The following is a 14973-nucleotide window of genomic DNA, read 5'->3' as shown; positions in this document are numbered from 1 at the left end:
AATGTAAGGTGGCCGCCAGTGTAAAACGCCGCATTTTCTGTTCGAGTAATGTTTGAAATGCTATGGGGGGGGAAGGGGGGGGGGAGTGTCCGACGCCAAACGGCGCCGTGCCGCCCGTGTCCGATATTATTTGCTGTTAAAATCAACGTTTTAAGCACCATATGGTGAACTGAACGCAGGGGCGTCGCCACGGGTCCCCAACTTGTACGGACATATTCTGTCAGCCGTAATACTCGTCAGATGCGTTAACCCACGCGGACCCAGGGAGGGGTGCGGCTAATTGTGGGCTACGCTTTTGCGAAACTGCCAAGTTTGGCAGCCCAACTCGACCAAAGCGAAATACGCCTAGAACCATCCTGGAACCCAAAAGCGGCGCGTTTTGCAAACTCAATCCAGACACCGTGACTCTTATATTGGACTTGATCTTCGATCATTTTTATATACCGTGCTTTGATCGACGCTGAAGAAGGTCACAAGAAGGTGGTTATTGGCAGCAGATGAAAGGTCGGTGGCCACACGTACAGCAGGAGGTACTTTAATTGTGGTATCTAATCTATCTCGATCTGTATGCTAGAGATATGACAAACATGAAACGGGTACCAGTGTTTCATCATCAATAGTTTGTTTTGTTGCCCTGTGAGTGCCAAAATTAAATATTCTGGCGTGAGATGATGTTTTTCGTACTCCAGCGTAGATGGGTAGCCATTCGGCTTCCACGGTTGACAGTGATGACATCCGTCATCTTTTGCAAACTCGTTAAAGATTTGCAAAAGATGACGGATGTCATCACTGTCAACCGTGGAAGCCGAATGGCTACCCATCTACGCTGGAGTACGAAAAACATCATCTCATGCTCTCAGTCCCAGCGGATAAAAACAACACCTAAGAATAAATATTCTGCCATTTATTTATGTCAAGTTTGCCACCTACTTCATGCATAAGTTTGGTTGAGGTTCAGTTTGATTTCTAGGGTAAGGGGCCCAGGCCATCCATAAATTACACAACACTTTTTTGACCTGGGCCCTGTTTCACCGGTGATAGCACACTGCTATTAAATTGCACGAGCTGACGTAATGTGATTATGTCACACTAATAACATTTCGTGTAATCCATGAGCTTTTTCATAGCTGCGTTTGGAACAGAGTTGCTCTCTCGTTGAATGTGTTTGATACATTTGTTTGATCGCACAGCCGTGAAGATGTTGGTAGCAATATTTGATGACATCACACAGATTGACGATGCCATGGTTTTTTATGTTTCCATGGAAACCCAATTTGGCACGTGTAATAGTAGCGTGCTGCTATCACCGGTGAAACAGGGCCCAGTCCAAGGCCCAGTCTTTGACCTGGCCTCCCCCTGTTATGCTTAAGTTATGCTAGCCCCAACCACCCCCTCCCCTGCCCTTGTTATGCTAATGAAAACTGTAACATGATAAAACTTCACTGTTCTTGCTTCTAATTATATTTGAGGTTCAATATAGCTTATATGGATGCAAATTGTTTTTGATAAATAACTTTTGAACTAACAGGTATAGGGCATAGGCAGAACACCATGGTGTTTCTCTCAATGAGACACACCAGAATACATAATTTTTTGAGTAAAAGCAAGGTCAAATGCTTATCTTTGGTCAAGGGCAAAAGGCCACTCAAATGGGTTATGCTGCATATCATTTGATGTCTCGATGAGAGAAACACAATGACACCATTACCAATCACAGCCACAGGTCTGTATCACTTTTCAATCAAAATCTATTTAAAAACTATTATGACCCAAAAAAGCCTCTATGTGACATCATTGACCTTAACAGAGGTTATATAGTCAACATTTTTACCTGGTGACATGTGCTTCTACATAACATTGATGACTATTATACGTATATTGTTAAATACCTATTACCAAACATCATGGCAGGCACCCAGATATAAATATTGTTATGCTTCAGATGGATGACCTTTCTGAGGATGACTTTGTTGACTCCATTCATGATGGGATGTCTAAAGCCCAGCAGACTTTGCCGCCAGAGGTAAGCAAGTTTTTTCTCTCTCTCTCTCCTCTCTCTCCCTCACCCTCACCCTCACCCTCACCCTCACCCTCACCCTCACCCTCACCCTCACCCTCACCCTCACCCTCACTCTCACTCTCACTCTCACTCTCACTCTCACTCTCACTCTCACTCTCACTCTCACTCTCACTCTCACTCTCTCTCTCTCTCTCTCTCTCTCTCTCTCTCTCTCTCTCTCTCTCTCTCTCTCTCTCTCTCTCTCTCTCTCTCTCTCCCTCTGTCTCTCTGTCACTCTCTGTGTTTTTGGGAGCTCAAGCATGTATGCCAGCATGCTTGTTTGCCTGCATCTATTGTGTCCATTTGTTGTCCATGTGTATGCATGTACAGGTAGGCCCATATTTTATTGCATTCTTTTTTAACACGCGCACCGACGGGGGGCGGATATCCACCCCCCCCCCTGAGGTTTTTCGCGAATAGCGGGAAAACCTACGCGCCGCGAAATTTGGTACGACTATTCTCTCATCAATTTTACACATGGTGTGCAAGTTAAAACCTCCTAACTTTCAAGGTCAGGTCACCAGGTCACTTTGAACGACCCAACCTCAAGTTACTTTTTTGCAACTTTGTCACCGTGCCAGAGCTACAGTAGATGTCGGAGGCCTTTGAAAGTCGCAGGATGTTATAAGGTCATTAGTAGCTACAATTTGTTTATCTCGGAATTTTGATATCGATGACCTAAGGTCAGGTCAATTTCTCGACCTCCCCATTATAAGTCAATGGGGGAAAAATCAACTCCCTGTTTTTACCACTAAAACGGGTCGGAATGGCCCCATATACCATACATGACTTCATATACGAGCAACCTTCACTACCTTGAGGTCTGTTTTGCTGTTGGGCAGCTGTGAGGTCATGTGATGTCATCAAAGGTCACCAGTGTTTTTTTGCCAATAACTCCGTACAGGAACAAGATACAGCCGCGCGGATGGTCTCATTGTGTTCAGCTCGTCAAGACGCATCGAATGATATACATGATGACCTCGAGGTCACGTGACCTGAGGTCAACCTTTGACCTTGACCTTTCGAGTTCAACACATATATATATCATTCGATGCGGATTGACGAGAGGATCACGATGATGCCCTTAGTTTGTTCCTATATTGACTAGTTCGAAAGTTATTCGAGAAAAACTCTCTCCATACCTAGCGCCGCCATTTTGACTTTTTTGACCCCTGTGACGTCATCTTTGACCTGACCTGAAAATGACCTTTGTATAAATTGTAGCCCTTGTCCGTGCGTATCCCTTGCCGTTTACCGCTTTTCGCTATCTTGCTTCGTTCTCGAGATCTCAGTGGGGCGTTCATCCGCCCCCCCCCCCCGTCGGTACGAAGTTGGCGCAGACCCCCGTCGGTGTGCGGGTTAAAACAAGTTTAGTCCAAACCTTTTGAGTGGAAGGATTCACAAGGACAGAGCCCCCGCTAAGCAGAGCTTGTTGCAGTGACCCTGCCCTCTACCCTCCGATCGCGCAATTCATGTCTTATGGCAGAATTTAGAACCAGAGTTTAACGTAGGTACCTACGCACAGAGCCGCGCACGGCCGGTCTCCTCACTGACTTCGACTGGCTACGGCCTGCCACCAACAACCATACCTGTCAGGAGGCTCATAAACATCGAGCGCCCGTCGCGCTTCGAACCGGGACTTTTACAACCGGGACGTGTGCTCTCACCACACGGAGTCCGACGCTCTACCGACTGAGCCACGGGACCGGCAATTTCTGACTTTCAAATTCTGACAGCTTATTACTTTTCAGAAGCTGCAATGCTCTAGATGTGGGCAAAAGTTGCAGTCCAAATACCAGCTCAGGCTGCATGTTCAAGAACATCACCCCATGGTAAGATCCAGATGGCATCCAGATGTTTATTCATTTGAATCTGCACACGGTGAGGGCACTCAAACATGAACATGCTCACATACATGACCATAAATCAGCATTCACAGGGCACATTTATTCGGCTCAGTTGCGAACATTGATATATGTTATCAATGTTGCAGTATGATTTCCTTCAAAGGAAATACTTCACTTTTAACATGGGGTTTTGAACTGGAATAGCGGTCTTGTAGCTTGAGCTGAGACTAGTACAAATCAGAGGCTTTTATGGCCCAACGATCACCCTAGACGAAGATATTCCATTTCTCGTTCCGAAAAGTGGCTTACAGGGGAATGCGTGCCTTGTAGAGGAATGCAGCCACGTCATTGTCAGCCAATCAGCATGCTGCTTACGGCCAAGGCAGCATGCGTAGGTTTGAGCTACGCAATATGATTGGTCGACGCGTAAATAAGCTTCCGCGTCAAACATTATTTTATATAAATTATAGTCCTGCCTATATTAAAATGTAGAAAATAATCCTTTTGCAAAAAGATTTTATGTTATTTTCTTATCATTTTGCGCATAAACAATCACGAATCCATAGCAAAATACTAATTTCAGGAAAGTGAACTATTTCCTTTAAGTGCTCATTAGAATGTGCTCACTGTGCTCACTCCATATTGTGTCAACTTGCGTTGCTCGCTACGACCCGTTCGTCGGGAGATAACGCCGGTAACAGCTACTTCCCTGAGCTCTGTGTTTTCGGTCGGAGACCCCAGCGCTAATCGGGTTGAAGGTTAAAGGTTAATTTCCCTTTTACAGTTCTCTTAATGTCTCTTTAGATAAAATGAAAATTTAATGATGTTGATAGTGAAGGTAGTTTTGAAATTGATATAAAATCAGAACAATGTGAATGCATAACATTAGTGAACATTTATAACCTTGCATAGGGTTATATCCCTTGATGTGCCAGGTCCTCCCCCCCCCCCCCCCCCGACCAATGCTCTCGGTCCGAACTGACTGATAGCATATTATTTCATGCTGCAGGTGCACCAGTGCCAGCTGTGCTCCTTCTCATCACATGCTTTGTCCGACTTGAGGGAACACCTGACCACAACTCACAGAAACTCGGTATGCAGATTGATTTTCATGTTTACTTCCATCGTACAACAATTTTCTTTGTGAGCCGTTTTTTCCGGGATTCCGCGCTTTGGATCACATATTACATATTGGCCCATTGGGATTACACGCAGATAGTGACCACACATCTTGTTGCAATTATTCATATTTGGATAAATAGGTACCTGCTACGCTCACTGGTCGTGACTGTGTGGCACGGCATACTCCGGCCTAGTAATGTTACAGGCAATACAACTTTGTGTTGGTTGTGAAAATCGTCAGCTGACATGATGTGCTGCAATTTTCTTTCAATTGGCAGAAGTTAGCCTGCGACTGGTGTCAGCACGTGGCTGTCTCAGCTGAGGCTCTGCGCAGGCACTTGCGGTCCGCTCACGTGTCTGCGGGTGATCAACAACCAGAGAAGCTACCGCCCAAAAACTTTGTAAGTATTATAAGATGACGTGGTTGATTGAAAACCATCCGTCCCTCAAAGTACAATCCTCGGCGGCGTCATGTCCTCGTCCTTCCCGCCGCCCTTCGTGCCCCGGGCTGGTGCCACCGGAAGGGGGCTAACTGGGGCATGCTCCAAGTGAGCATACCCCGACCCCGGGGTGACCGTCTGCGTGGCCCGTCGGTAGTCTCTTGCGGGGTTGCCCCACGGGTGGAGGATGCCCGTGGGGCACCCCTCCTGGGGCAGCTGGGCTGCGGCGGCTCACCCATCTGGTGGCAAATGGCCAGACCACTGTCACCCCCAAACCTAAAATCCCGTAGCTCCGCAATGGTCCCATTGGGCCGAAGGAGCTTCATCCTAACAAAAAAGCCGATCACTTGATTTAACCCTTTCCGGCACATGCCTTATCGACATTTTGGACCGCACACGGTAGCTGCCACCTTACCCCATACCATATTGGCCATGATTGAGCCAGAGCTTCGAGACAAAACCAATCGATTTCATCGGAAATGTCGAGTCCGATGACACCCGAGTCGACCTCTTAAGCTGAAACTAGCAATATGACGTTTCTCGATCGGAACCGTTTTTTTTGTGAATACCTTTGGAATGCTGCTTCACAACATATATCACTTGAAATAAAGGTCAGGGATGAAATGAATGTTGTATGTGTAGGATAATAGGATATGCTTTGTTCAGCACAGGGGCTGCCTGGTAACATTTTGAAATCACTTGCAGGCATGCTGCTATGGGGCACACGATTTTGAAGGAGGCTGCCAAGCGCGCTTCAGTAACCGTGCTGACCTCCGGAAACATCTGGCTGAACAGCACGACGCCCGCTCAGCTGAGGAGAAGATCGAAGTATCTTTGTCTTCCAAGGCTGGTATGTCTTTTTCGTAGTGGGCTTTTATTCCACACAGGTGGGCAAATGCATATTTATGTATGTGCTGCCGAACACATTTTTTTTAAACCCTCCTATTAGAATCGGCTACAATTCCATGTCGTCTTTGCTTCCAACTCGCTCGGAATCTGATTCCACGCTTAGTTGATTTTTTTTTTAAATCTGATCTGATTCAGAGTCGGAGTCGGAAACGACCTCGGATACTACTTTTGGATACACCTTTTCGATCAAGATTCAAGGTGCTTTCGATTCACCCTTATCATTTCGGAACCCTGGGGAAAAGGAGAAAATGATAGTCAAAAATGGCAAGGCAAAAATGGTATGCTAACCCAGTTGGCCAGGTGACTAACCATTTTAGTTCAATGGCACAAAATTATCTCTCCAGGCAGAGCAAATACTTTAAATTTAAATGTTGAAAGGCAATTGCCGGTTAGATTGGGGTCTGAAAACAGTAGCGCATAGGAAAGCCACTACTAACCGTAGGCTCCAAGAGAAGTTTGCATGCCGTTAGAAAGTTTGCATACCGTTAGAAAAGTTTACATACTGTTTGCATACAAGCAGCATACCGTTAGAAAGAGAAGTGTTGGACATTTAACATTATATGTACACACGGAGGTCAGTTGTGACACTTTGTCTACAGGAGGTGCTCGAAGAGGTCTCGCTTAATCTCCACTCGACCATGACCTTTGCTCCGTGCGCCTTCTTGTATGAATCAGCTCCTGTGGATTATTAGGCTACCGGGAGACTGTATTCTTCCTGTAGGGTGATTGTTTAGCACAAACAACTTCTCGTCGCTCCAGATCACCCGTTCGAACCATTCTTCCGCTTGACTGAGCCGAAGATACACGCTTCCATCATCCACACCATGCTGTCAGCGGAGAGGACGGTCGTTAGGATCGGGCGATATGGTTTCCAGTTCAGTTTCTTGTGCAGAATTGTCCACACATTCCAGAAAGACGTTCCCAGGTTTCCTGAAGCATTGTGAAAGTGGATGTTGAGCTGATTTTTGAAGAATTTTTAAACTCTGCACGTTTTAAGGACCGGCAAGGGCCCAGTATCCCTGGTCATCATGCAGGCCGGGGTTTTTTTTTTCGGCCTGGACTTGAGCTTGTGACCCCAAGCAGCTCAAGAAATCGTGGAGAGAACTCAAGAGCAAGACCCTTGATGAGCTGAAGGCTGTCGTTAGTCGTCAAGGACTACGGCCTCACGATGGTCGTCAACCATCTGAGACGCATGGCAGGGCACACCCGGCGCCGGGCCGAGCTCTACTGCGCGTAGAGGGGTGGGCACTCTTCGAGCACCTCCTTTAGACAAACGGAGTGTCACAACTGAATTCCGTTTGTGTTATGTCAAATGTCCAACATTTCTCTTTCTAACGACTGTGCTGTTTATGCATTAAACTATATTATATTATGCGCCTCTCGTGGGGGCTAACTTTATGTCATTCCTTCTTGATCACCCTGTATCTATCATGGATGAAAGTTATCAGTTAGGACGTGTCATAGAAAAGCCGTTCATTGGACCCCACTAAAAAACAAGGGCTGAGCTAAAAGCATCCGCATAAATCTGCAATGTGGCGCGCGGAAGCGGAATGTAACAGCTATCCTGTCATTTCTCGGGTGGACAGCGCCGTTATAAGTCTTATAAGTCGTGATAAAATTTAAAGGTACAAATTGCATGTTCTGTTGTCGAGGCTTTCGTCCCTTCCATTATAACTTGCCAAAACCCGAATTGCAGGTCAAAGGTATATGGCCCTTGTATCTATTCCAGCATTTCGAAGCTATGCTTTCTTTATTCTAGAGTTCGACAACTGGAAAATGGACCAAGAACGACGGAGAGGTGTTTTCTACCGCCGCGTCTCTTCTCGTCCCGGGCAAAAGACCCTCTTCGAGTGTTCGCGGTCTGGTGTCCACGCGCCCTCCGGGTCTGGCCGTCGCCGACTGAAGTCGCAGGGTTCCTCCAAGCTGGGCGTTAAATGCACGTCCACCCTGCTAATGCTACAGCATGACGACGGTACCGTCACGGCCGTGCTGCACCCTCACCACCACGGGCACAGTGAGGGCGCTGCTAACCTGCCGCATCTCCGCATTCCAGCCGGTGACCGCGCCATTGCGAAAGGTATGATAATGCTACTTGTTTTCCCTGGCGTCATATATAATGTGAAAGGTGCGCTGAACATGTTCTTATGTATTAGGAATAAATTCATGAAAAACAAACAGAAGACCACAGGCGTAACTGTGTGACTGTGAACGTTGTACTCGCTTGCAACCATTACCTCTAGTCTCTGTGTACTTAGGAACACATTTTCTGAACGGGGCTGAAGTCGAGTGTACCCTACGGGTCGATGGGATACCCCCCCCCCAAAGTTTTTTATTGCACCTGTTTATGATAAAAACAGGTTGCATTCTGAGTATGATGGTGTGAAAAGTAGCGATGTAAAATCAAATATCATCTCATAAAAAGTGCAGTCCACAGAGCTGAAGCCGATAGCATGTCTCCGCTAACCGAGGAAGTTTTTATTGCTGGTACTTTGATTGTCAACATTTTCCATGACCCTTACACAGTAATTTGTGAAAAATATGTTCCCGGCAAGCGTGTGCTTTTTATGAGATCAGTGCATTATGCTATGCGTAATGCACGATGTTTTGTGCTAAATTTCAGCACAACTCGCTGCTGGTATTTCCACGGCACGTGTCATGCGCAACATGAGGGAGCGATGCGGCAACGACTCCGACGCCGGCCCAAGTCGGGCATTCTGGGTCCAAAGGAAGGACATTCAAAATATATGCCGATCGATCGGCATCAGTGCGGGCGGCGACAGCAACAAACATTCCAACGAAGTGGTCAGCGTCCGAATGCACGCGGAGCAGCTCCGATCTTCAGACCAGGTAATAAAAGGTTTATAGGCCCGCCTAGCGGGCTTGCGTGGCAGCCTTATAGATATATAGCGATTACTGTCAGATTGGAACAAAGAGAATATAGACTGAGTTACACAACCACAATGCCTTATTCCTTTTAACACATTTTTTGTGGAACTTGCTCATCGAAGTGCTAGTGTGACTGTACCATTCCAGTGTGTTGAGAGCAGCTGCTTTGAGAAGCACGGATTTACTGTTTCAGTAGTTTATTTGCATTCCCGATCAGATCACCATAGCCCCACGGCGGCTGATGTAAATCGATGGGTTCCAGCACCATCTTTTGACGCTCAAGCTGCCAGACGAAGAGGGTTCGAGCGGCACTGAGTCTCTTCAGGCCGACGACTTCGTGTTTGGCTTTTGTACAAGTCACCAGCTAAAGAAGTTTGTGCAGCATGGGAGTGCCGTCGTTTGCATGGATGGCACCCACGGCACAAGTGGTGAGGATGCAAACAACACACTATTGTACTGCTGCAATGGGCTTCGATCGAAATACGTTTGGGCTGATTTGACACTGCTGGCTTTGGTGCAGAGGTATTCACCAAGTGACCTGTGCTTGCTGTGCTGTGGTGGTAAACACTGAAGGAAACTGTTCACCCAGGAAATGATTTGTTTTTATCAGGGAGAGGGGGGCTATGGGCCATGGGCAGAGCTATGGTCTAGGAGGGAAAAAACTTCCAGAGAGGAATCCATTTAGAGCGTGTATGTAGCGAATCTTACGATGGTACTCATGCGATTACGAGACTGTTTGTTTCCGCCATTTATTCGGACCGATTAAGGCGAACAGTTTCCTTCAGTATCTGCCGCTTGTCGGCTTGCTTGGTATGGTGCATGGCACTCGACATACTCATTGCTTTGTCTCTACTGGTGGTGAACTCTGATTGGTTTGGTCTGCTTCGGATTGGGCCCATTTATCATGTACTCGCACGTACATTGGTGGCTAGCTTTGTGGGCGCATGCTTTTCACAGGACATGACTTCCATCTGATCACGGTGCTCGTCCTCAACGAATACGGCGCCGGTATTCCCGTTGCCTGGCTTATCTCCAGCCGCGAAGACGAGACGGCGATATCCTGCCTTCTAGGTGGCCTCATGCGAGCGTGCAGCGACGACAACACGCCTTTTCCCACGGCAAAGTATTTCATGTCGGACAAGGCCCCGGCATATTACAACGCGTGGACCAACACTACAGGGCAGCACGCTACACAGCACCTTTTGTGCGCGTGGCATGTGGTGAAAGCGTGGAAGGGCAAGCTGCCCATGATCAGCGTAAGTACGTTTGTCGCCTGCCGCGACATAAACCCCAACGTGTAAGGCCATCTTCAGGTTGCATGTTCAGTTCACCGGTCATCAAATACCAAGATTTACCATTTTCCCGGCAGTTGGTGAGTTATTTCGCCACCCGCCACAAATGCCTGAGTCTGGCGTTAAATCCAGCCGATAACTTCCGAACCAACAATCGTAGCGAGACGCGCAAGTTGGCAAACTAAAACGCTCAACGGGACGTTTTTGATAAATTCTTAAAATTTCGGTTGTAAGATCATGGTAGGGTCAAGTGCAGGTCAAAGGTAAAGAATGAGCAAAGTAGCATTATGCGTTGACGGACCTCACAATAACCGCTCCCCAGAGTTAACTCAGTCAACATTCTTAAAATGTATGGGAAACGTACCAAGTGATTGATGAGCAAGAGTAAGCAAAGTTCAAGGTCAAGATTGGGTCTAGCAATATCAACATTCTTAACCCGCTGGTGGTCGGTATTTTCCGTGGAGTGCTTGGGGAGTGACGTTTTTACCCCCCCCCCCCTCTAACTCGGCTCCTGGTCCATGTAGAGCCATGCCGCAGGCGGCGTTCAAAAGATCAGCTCATAACATGAAGAAAGTATTTCGGTCATTTTTAACCCTCGCCCGTATTGGTGTTTTTTTTCAGCTACGAACGTATAAAGGGGGGGGGGTCCGTTGGACCCCCCCTTGCCGTTTCAGCCCCTGTTTGAATTAGCATCGCCCAAGCACCACCCTTTACTAGGCAGGATAGAGCTTATTGCTCTAACATGGCTGGTTTGCTAAGTTTATTTTCGCCGGCAGGACATGGTTGCCCGCCAAGAGGCCTACGATGCCCTGTGGGGCATCATGCATGAGGCGGAGGAGGCCAAGGCGGTGGCGGCAGCCAAGGTGGTGGCGGATAGCCTGCTGTCACACGCCAACACCCGCGAGTTCGGCCGCTACTTCCGCGCCACCTGGCTGGAGTGCGTCCCCAAATGGACGCTGGGCAGGAGGGACGCGGCGGGCGTGTCTACAAACATGCACGTTGAGGCGTTCCACCGGGTGCTGAAATATCAGTACCTGGAGGGACGCGTCAACAAGAGAGTGGACAAGTGAGTTATTGAGCGTATGTGCAGCCAATTGAAAGCAACAGGTGTAATATGTCTGATAGTTGACACGCTGGTGTCAAACTAATTGAAAATATTTGCCAATTTCTTAGTTACCAGTGAACGATGGATGGACTAGCAAGAGCCGTTACTAACGACAACTAATGACATTTTCGGGGATTAGAGCATGTCTCAATAGTTATTCCATGGCAAGTCCAACAGTTTTTTTTTTCTCGATAAGGGATATAACAACTTTGTCGCCCTATTCTATACCAATTTAGCATTCAAAAGTCGCTCAGGCCTAAATATTCTCAGGAGCCTTTGTCCTTGAACGAATATTTTACAACTGAACTGGGTAGATTTTTAGTTGGGCTATAGATTGCGAATATCTGGATAATATGTGATGCGTTACGAGTTAATTTTACCTCATCGCGTTGCCACTATAGATGGCTGGAGACGTTGTTCACTATCACGATCTGGCCCTCTGTCGCGATAGCACGTTGTTGAACTGAAATCCATTTGTTACAGGTGCATCGCAGCTCTGCTCAAGTTCGCCGACGACCAGATGGTGACAATGGCCCGGAGGCAGCTCTGGCAGGCTCGAAGCCTCCACGGCGAGGAGATCGCCAAACGCCACGCCACCGCCGCCGAACTCGTCCGGAGCCAACAGGCGGCGGTCTCCCCGGTGACGGACAGCCTCCTGCCGGCGTGGGAGGTTCGGTGCGGTGCAGGCGACTCCAGCCGCTCCTACCGGGTGGAGCAGGAACACCGCCAGTGCCCGGAGATCGGCTGCCAGCAGCGGTGCCATGAGTGCCGGGCCTGCGTCCACCACCTGCGGTGCAGCTGTCCGGACTGGACGGGCCACAAGCTGATGTGCAAGCACATTCATGCTGCGTGCCTGCTCGTGGATGGCCTGTCGTCCCAGCTGACCGTGCCCGATCCGCAGAGGCCTGATTCTCCGCCGGAAGTGGTGGACGAGCCCCCGCCGCCGCCGCCGCCGAGCCGTCCTGCCGACAAACAGCGCGCACTGGCCGAACTGGCGGCGGTGTCGGCGCGGCTGGCCGCGGTGCCGGAGGGCGCCGGGGCACTCTTCGCCGCGGCCATCGTCAAGATCGGCGAGTTGAATCAGCTGGTTGCTGCCGTTCCCCAGGCTGATGACGTCTCCAGCGAACATCTCGGAGACACGCTGAACCGACCGTGGAATGCGCGGATAGTGCCTCAGCCGTGCTTCCGGTCGCGGCGGGCCAAGCGACCTCGGGTGGCGCCTTCGGCGGTGCACGCGGACAGCGCCGCGGCGAGCGATCTCGTCACGAGTCTCAGCCATGGCGACTCGGGACGCGAGCGAGTACCCCAGGTGCACCAGGATCACACATATTAGCCCGCATCTAGGGGGGGGGGGAGTGGGCTTGAGTGGGTTGGGCTGGTAATACGTGCTAACACCCCCACCGCACGCACCCCAAAGCATGTGACAGCTCTCCGCGCTCGTTCGTTTAAATGGACTGTATGCTGTGATATGCTGTGAGTGTAAGAGTGATGAGATTTAGGTGAAATCGGCGAAACGAACCGATTGCACACTTCACCGAGCTCATATCCGCATCGAGCTCATAGCCTAATCTTAACTATTATTGTTTAATTACGAGCGAGCGCAGCGAGCGAGTTCATACTGAATTAAGGGAAAATCCTGAGTATGAGCGGCCGGCCGGCCGGCCGGCCGGCCGTGGGGACGCTCTTCAAAACCTAATATCTTAGGAACGGGACATCCGATTGACAAGCGGTCTTCTTTACTGAATGTCACTTGGACGTAAAAGTTCTGTGGTGTGATGGCCACCATGCGTTCTTGCCAACCACCGCACGTGGCGCGTGATAAAGTTGGGCATTTTTTAAGAACCCCCAAAATTGCAACCTCAATAACGGCACGACGGTTGGGTCGATTGAATTGAAACTCGGTACACAGTTAGGTCTCTATCAGCTAATTCATCTGCATGTGTTAAGGTTGGGGTGCTACAGCACGTGCGCACGTGCAGGGGGCGCTCCCAGATCTCGAGAACGGCTGGGCCGATTGCGCTCAAATTTGGTACACGGTTGGGGACCAGTCAGTAGGGTGCCGTGCAAAAGTCAGTTTGGACCCTGCTTGCACGTGCGCACGTGCAGAATGCCGCTTCCAGATCTCAGGAACGGCTGGGCCGATTGCGTTCAAATTTGGCACACCGCTAGAGACTGGTTAGAAGGGTGCTTTGCACAAGCCCGTTGGAAGTACCCTCTCGCCCTTGCGCACATGCTCGCTCGTTCTTCGCCCAAAAGGCGTTTTACTGGTTTTATTGTGTATGTGAGTGAGCAGAGATTGCCTTTTGAGTGCATGTGTGTACGGGGCCGCCAACTCATTGTGCATTTGTGCCAATACATGTGACTGATGAGTCCCGATTTTTTTCTTTAAAATTGATTTTAAAAATATAGATAAATAGCTTACGAAGCGGAAAGCTTGTATGTCACGTGTTTGCTTTAAAATACTTTTGGAAATGCGAGACTAGGTGTATAGTTAGGTACACATTATCTCTACGATAAATTATTTGCTTATTTTTTGTCATCGCTTAGTTCCAAAAGGCGCGCTTGGGCTTCGGGAGCCCGAAGCCCCTGACTCCTCTATGGAGCAAACCACGGATCGGAATAGCCAGCACACAGATTTTAATAATAGTTTTTTATATGAGTCTGTTGTCTAGCATAATTTTGAACTATTTTCTAATCAATCTACAAGTGAAGTGGATCCGATCCGACTTTTAACATACATAATTGATTTGGACTGCACTTATCATCGATCATAATGCATATTGAAAGAGAAATTTAAACGCATTGTCCTTATTGAGGTCTTCATAGTATCCAAAAACCTAAAGCTGCATGCTTAAAGCGGGCTTGCGCACATCAGGTTCATTGCCTAATAATTTGCTACTCGCGTCTCTCTCATCAGGCGAACGAGTCTGCATCTGGGCGGCCAAATGTGAGTTCTAGGCGCATATCGCTTTGGTCAGAGTTGGGCTGCCAAACTCGGCAGTTTCGCAAAAGCGTAGCCTACAATTAGCCGCACCCCCCAGGGAGGGTGTTTTTCGTCCTCCCCCCCCCCCCCCACATACACACCTCGGACGAATAGTTGCGATAGCCCCCGAATGCCTAGTGGTTTTGGGGAAAAAATAGAAACACATTTTACATGCATTGTTTGCTTTTTCATATTTCGTCTCTTTTTGTCCTTATCCTACCTAACCATTGTCAGCCCTGGGTACTCAGCGGACGTCACTAGCCATGCTATCTGTCTGCTGGGTCCCCAGGGGTAACCTTTTTACTAATACCTGTGGTGGCGGGCTGTCCA

General features: G+C 48.6%; 2 protein-coding genes across 7 annotated transcripts in view; one reads left to right on the top strand and one right to left on the bottom strand.

Moving 5' to 3' along the window:
* LOC122372645 (protein sidekick-like) overlaps positions 1-14973 on the bottom strand; it is a gene marked incomplete at its 3' end in the record, with an annotated part of 142948 nt that overhangs the window by 79075 nt on the left and 48900 nt on the right. The gene's annotated exons all lie outside the window — the stretch shown is intronic.
* On the top strand, positions 275-13322 carry LOC122372647. 6 transcript variants are annotated; one of them, XM_043350119.1, is made up of 11 exons: positions 275-504; positions 1943-2023; positions 3811-3891; positions 4916-4999; positions 5307-5429; positions 6174-6318; positions 8137-8454; positions 8998-9224; positions 9526-9691; positions 11332-11621; positions 12144-13322. In XM_043350119.1, the coding sequence occupies exons 9-11, from the start codon at positions 9647-9649 to the stop codon at positions 12991-12993; spliced, it is 1185 nt and encodes a 394-aa protein (XP_043206054.1). In that variant the 5' UTR covers positions 275-504; positions 1943-2023; positions 3811-3891; positions 4916-4999; positions 5307-5429; positions 6174-6318; positions 8137-8454; positions 8998-9224; positions 9526-9646; the 3' UTR covers positions 12994-13322. The 6 variants fall into 6 exon arrangements, with proteins under 6 accessions (XP_043206054.1, XP_043206050.1, XP_043206049.1 ...); XM_043350115.1 differs by lacking the exons at positions 11332-11621; positions 12144-13322 and having other exon boundaries at positions 9526-10199; XM_043350118.1 differs by lacking the exons at positions 275-504; positions 12144-13322 and having other exon boundaries at positions 963-2023; positions 11332-11461.

The sequence above is a fragment of the Amphibalanus amphitrite genome, unplaced genomic scaffold (genome assembly GCF_019059575.1).
Source record: "Amphibalanus amphitrite isolate SeventyFive unplaced genomic scaffold, NRLGWU_Aamphi_draft 001381F_arrow, whole genome shotgun sequence".
NCBI lineage: Eukaryota > Metazoa > Arthropoda > Thecostraca > Balanomorpha > Balanidae > Amphibalanus > Amphibalanus amphitrite.
This window is presented reverse-complemented; position numbering and strand designations above follow the sequence as displayed.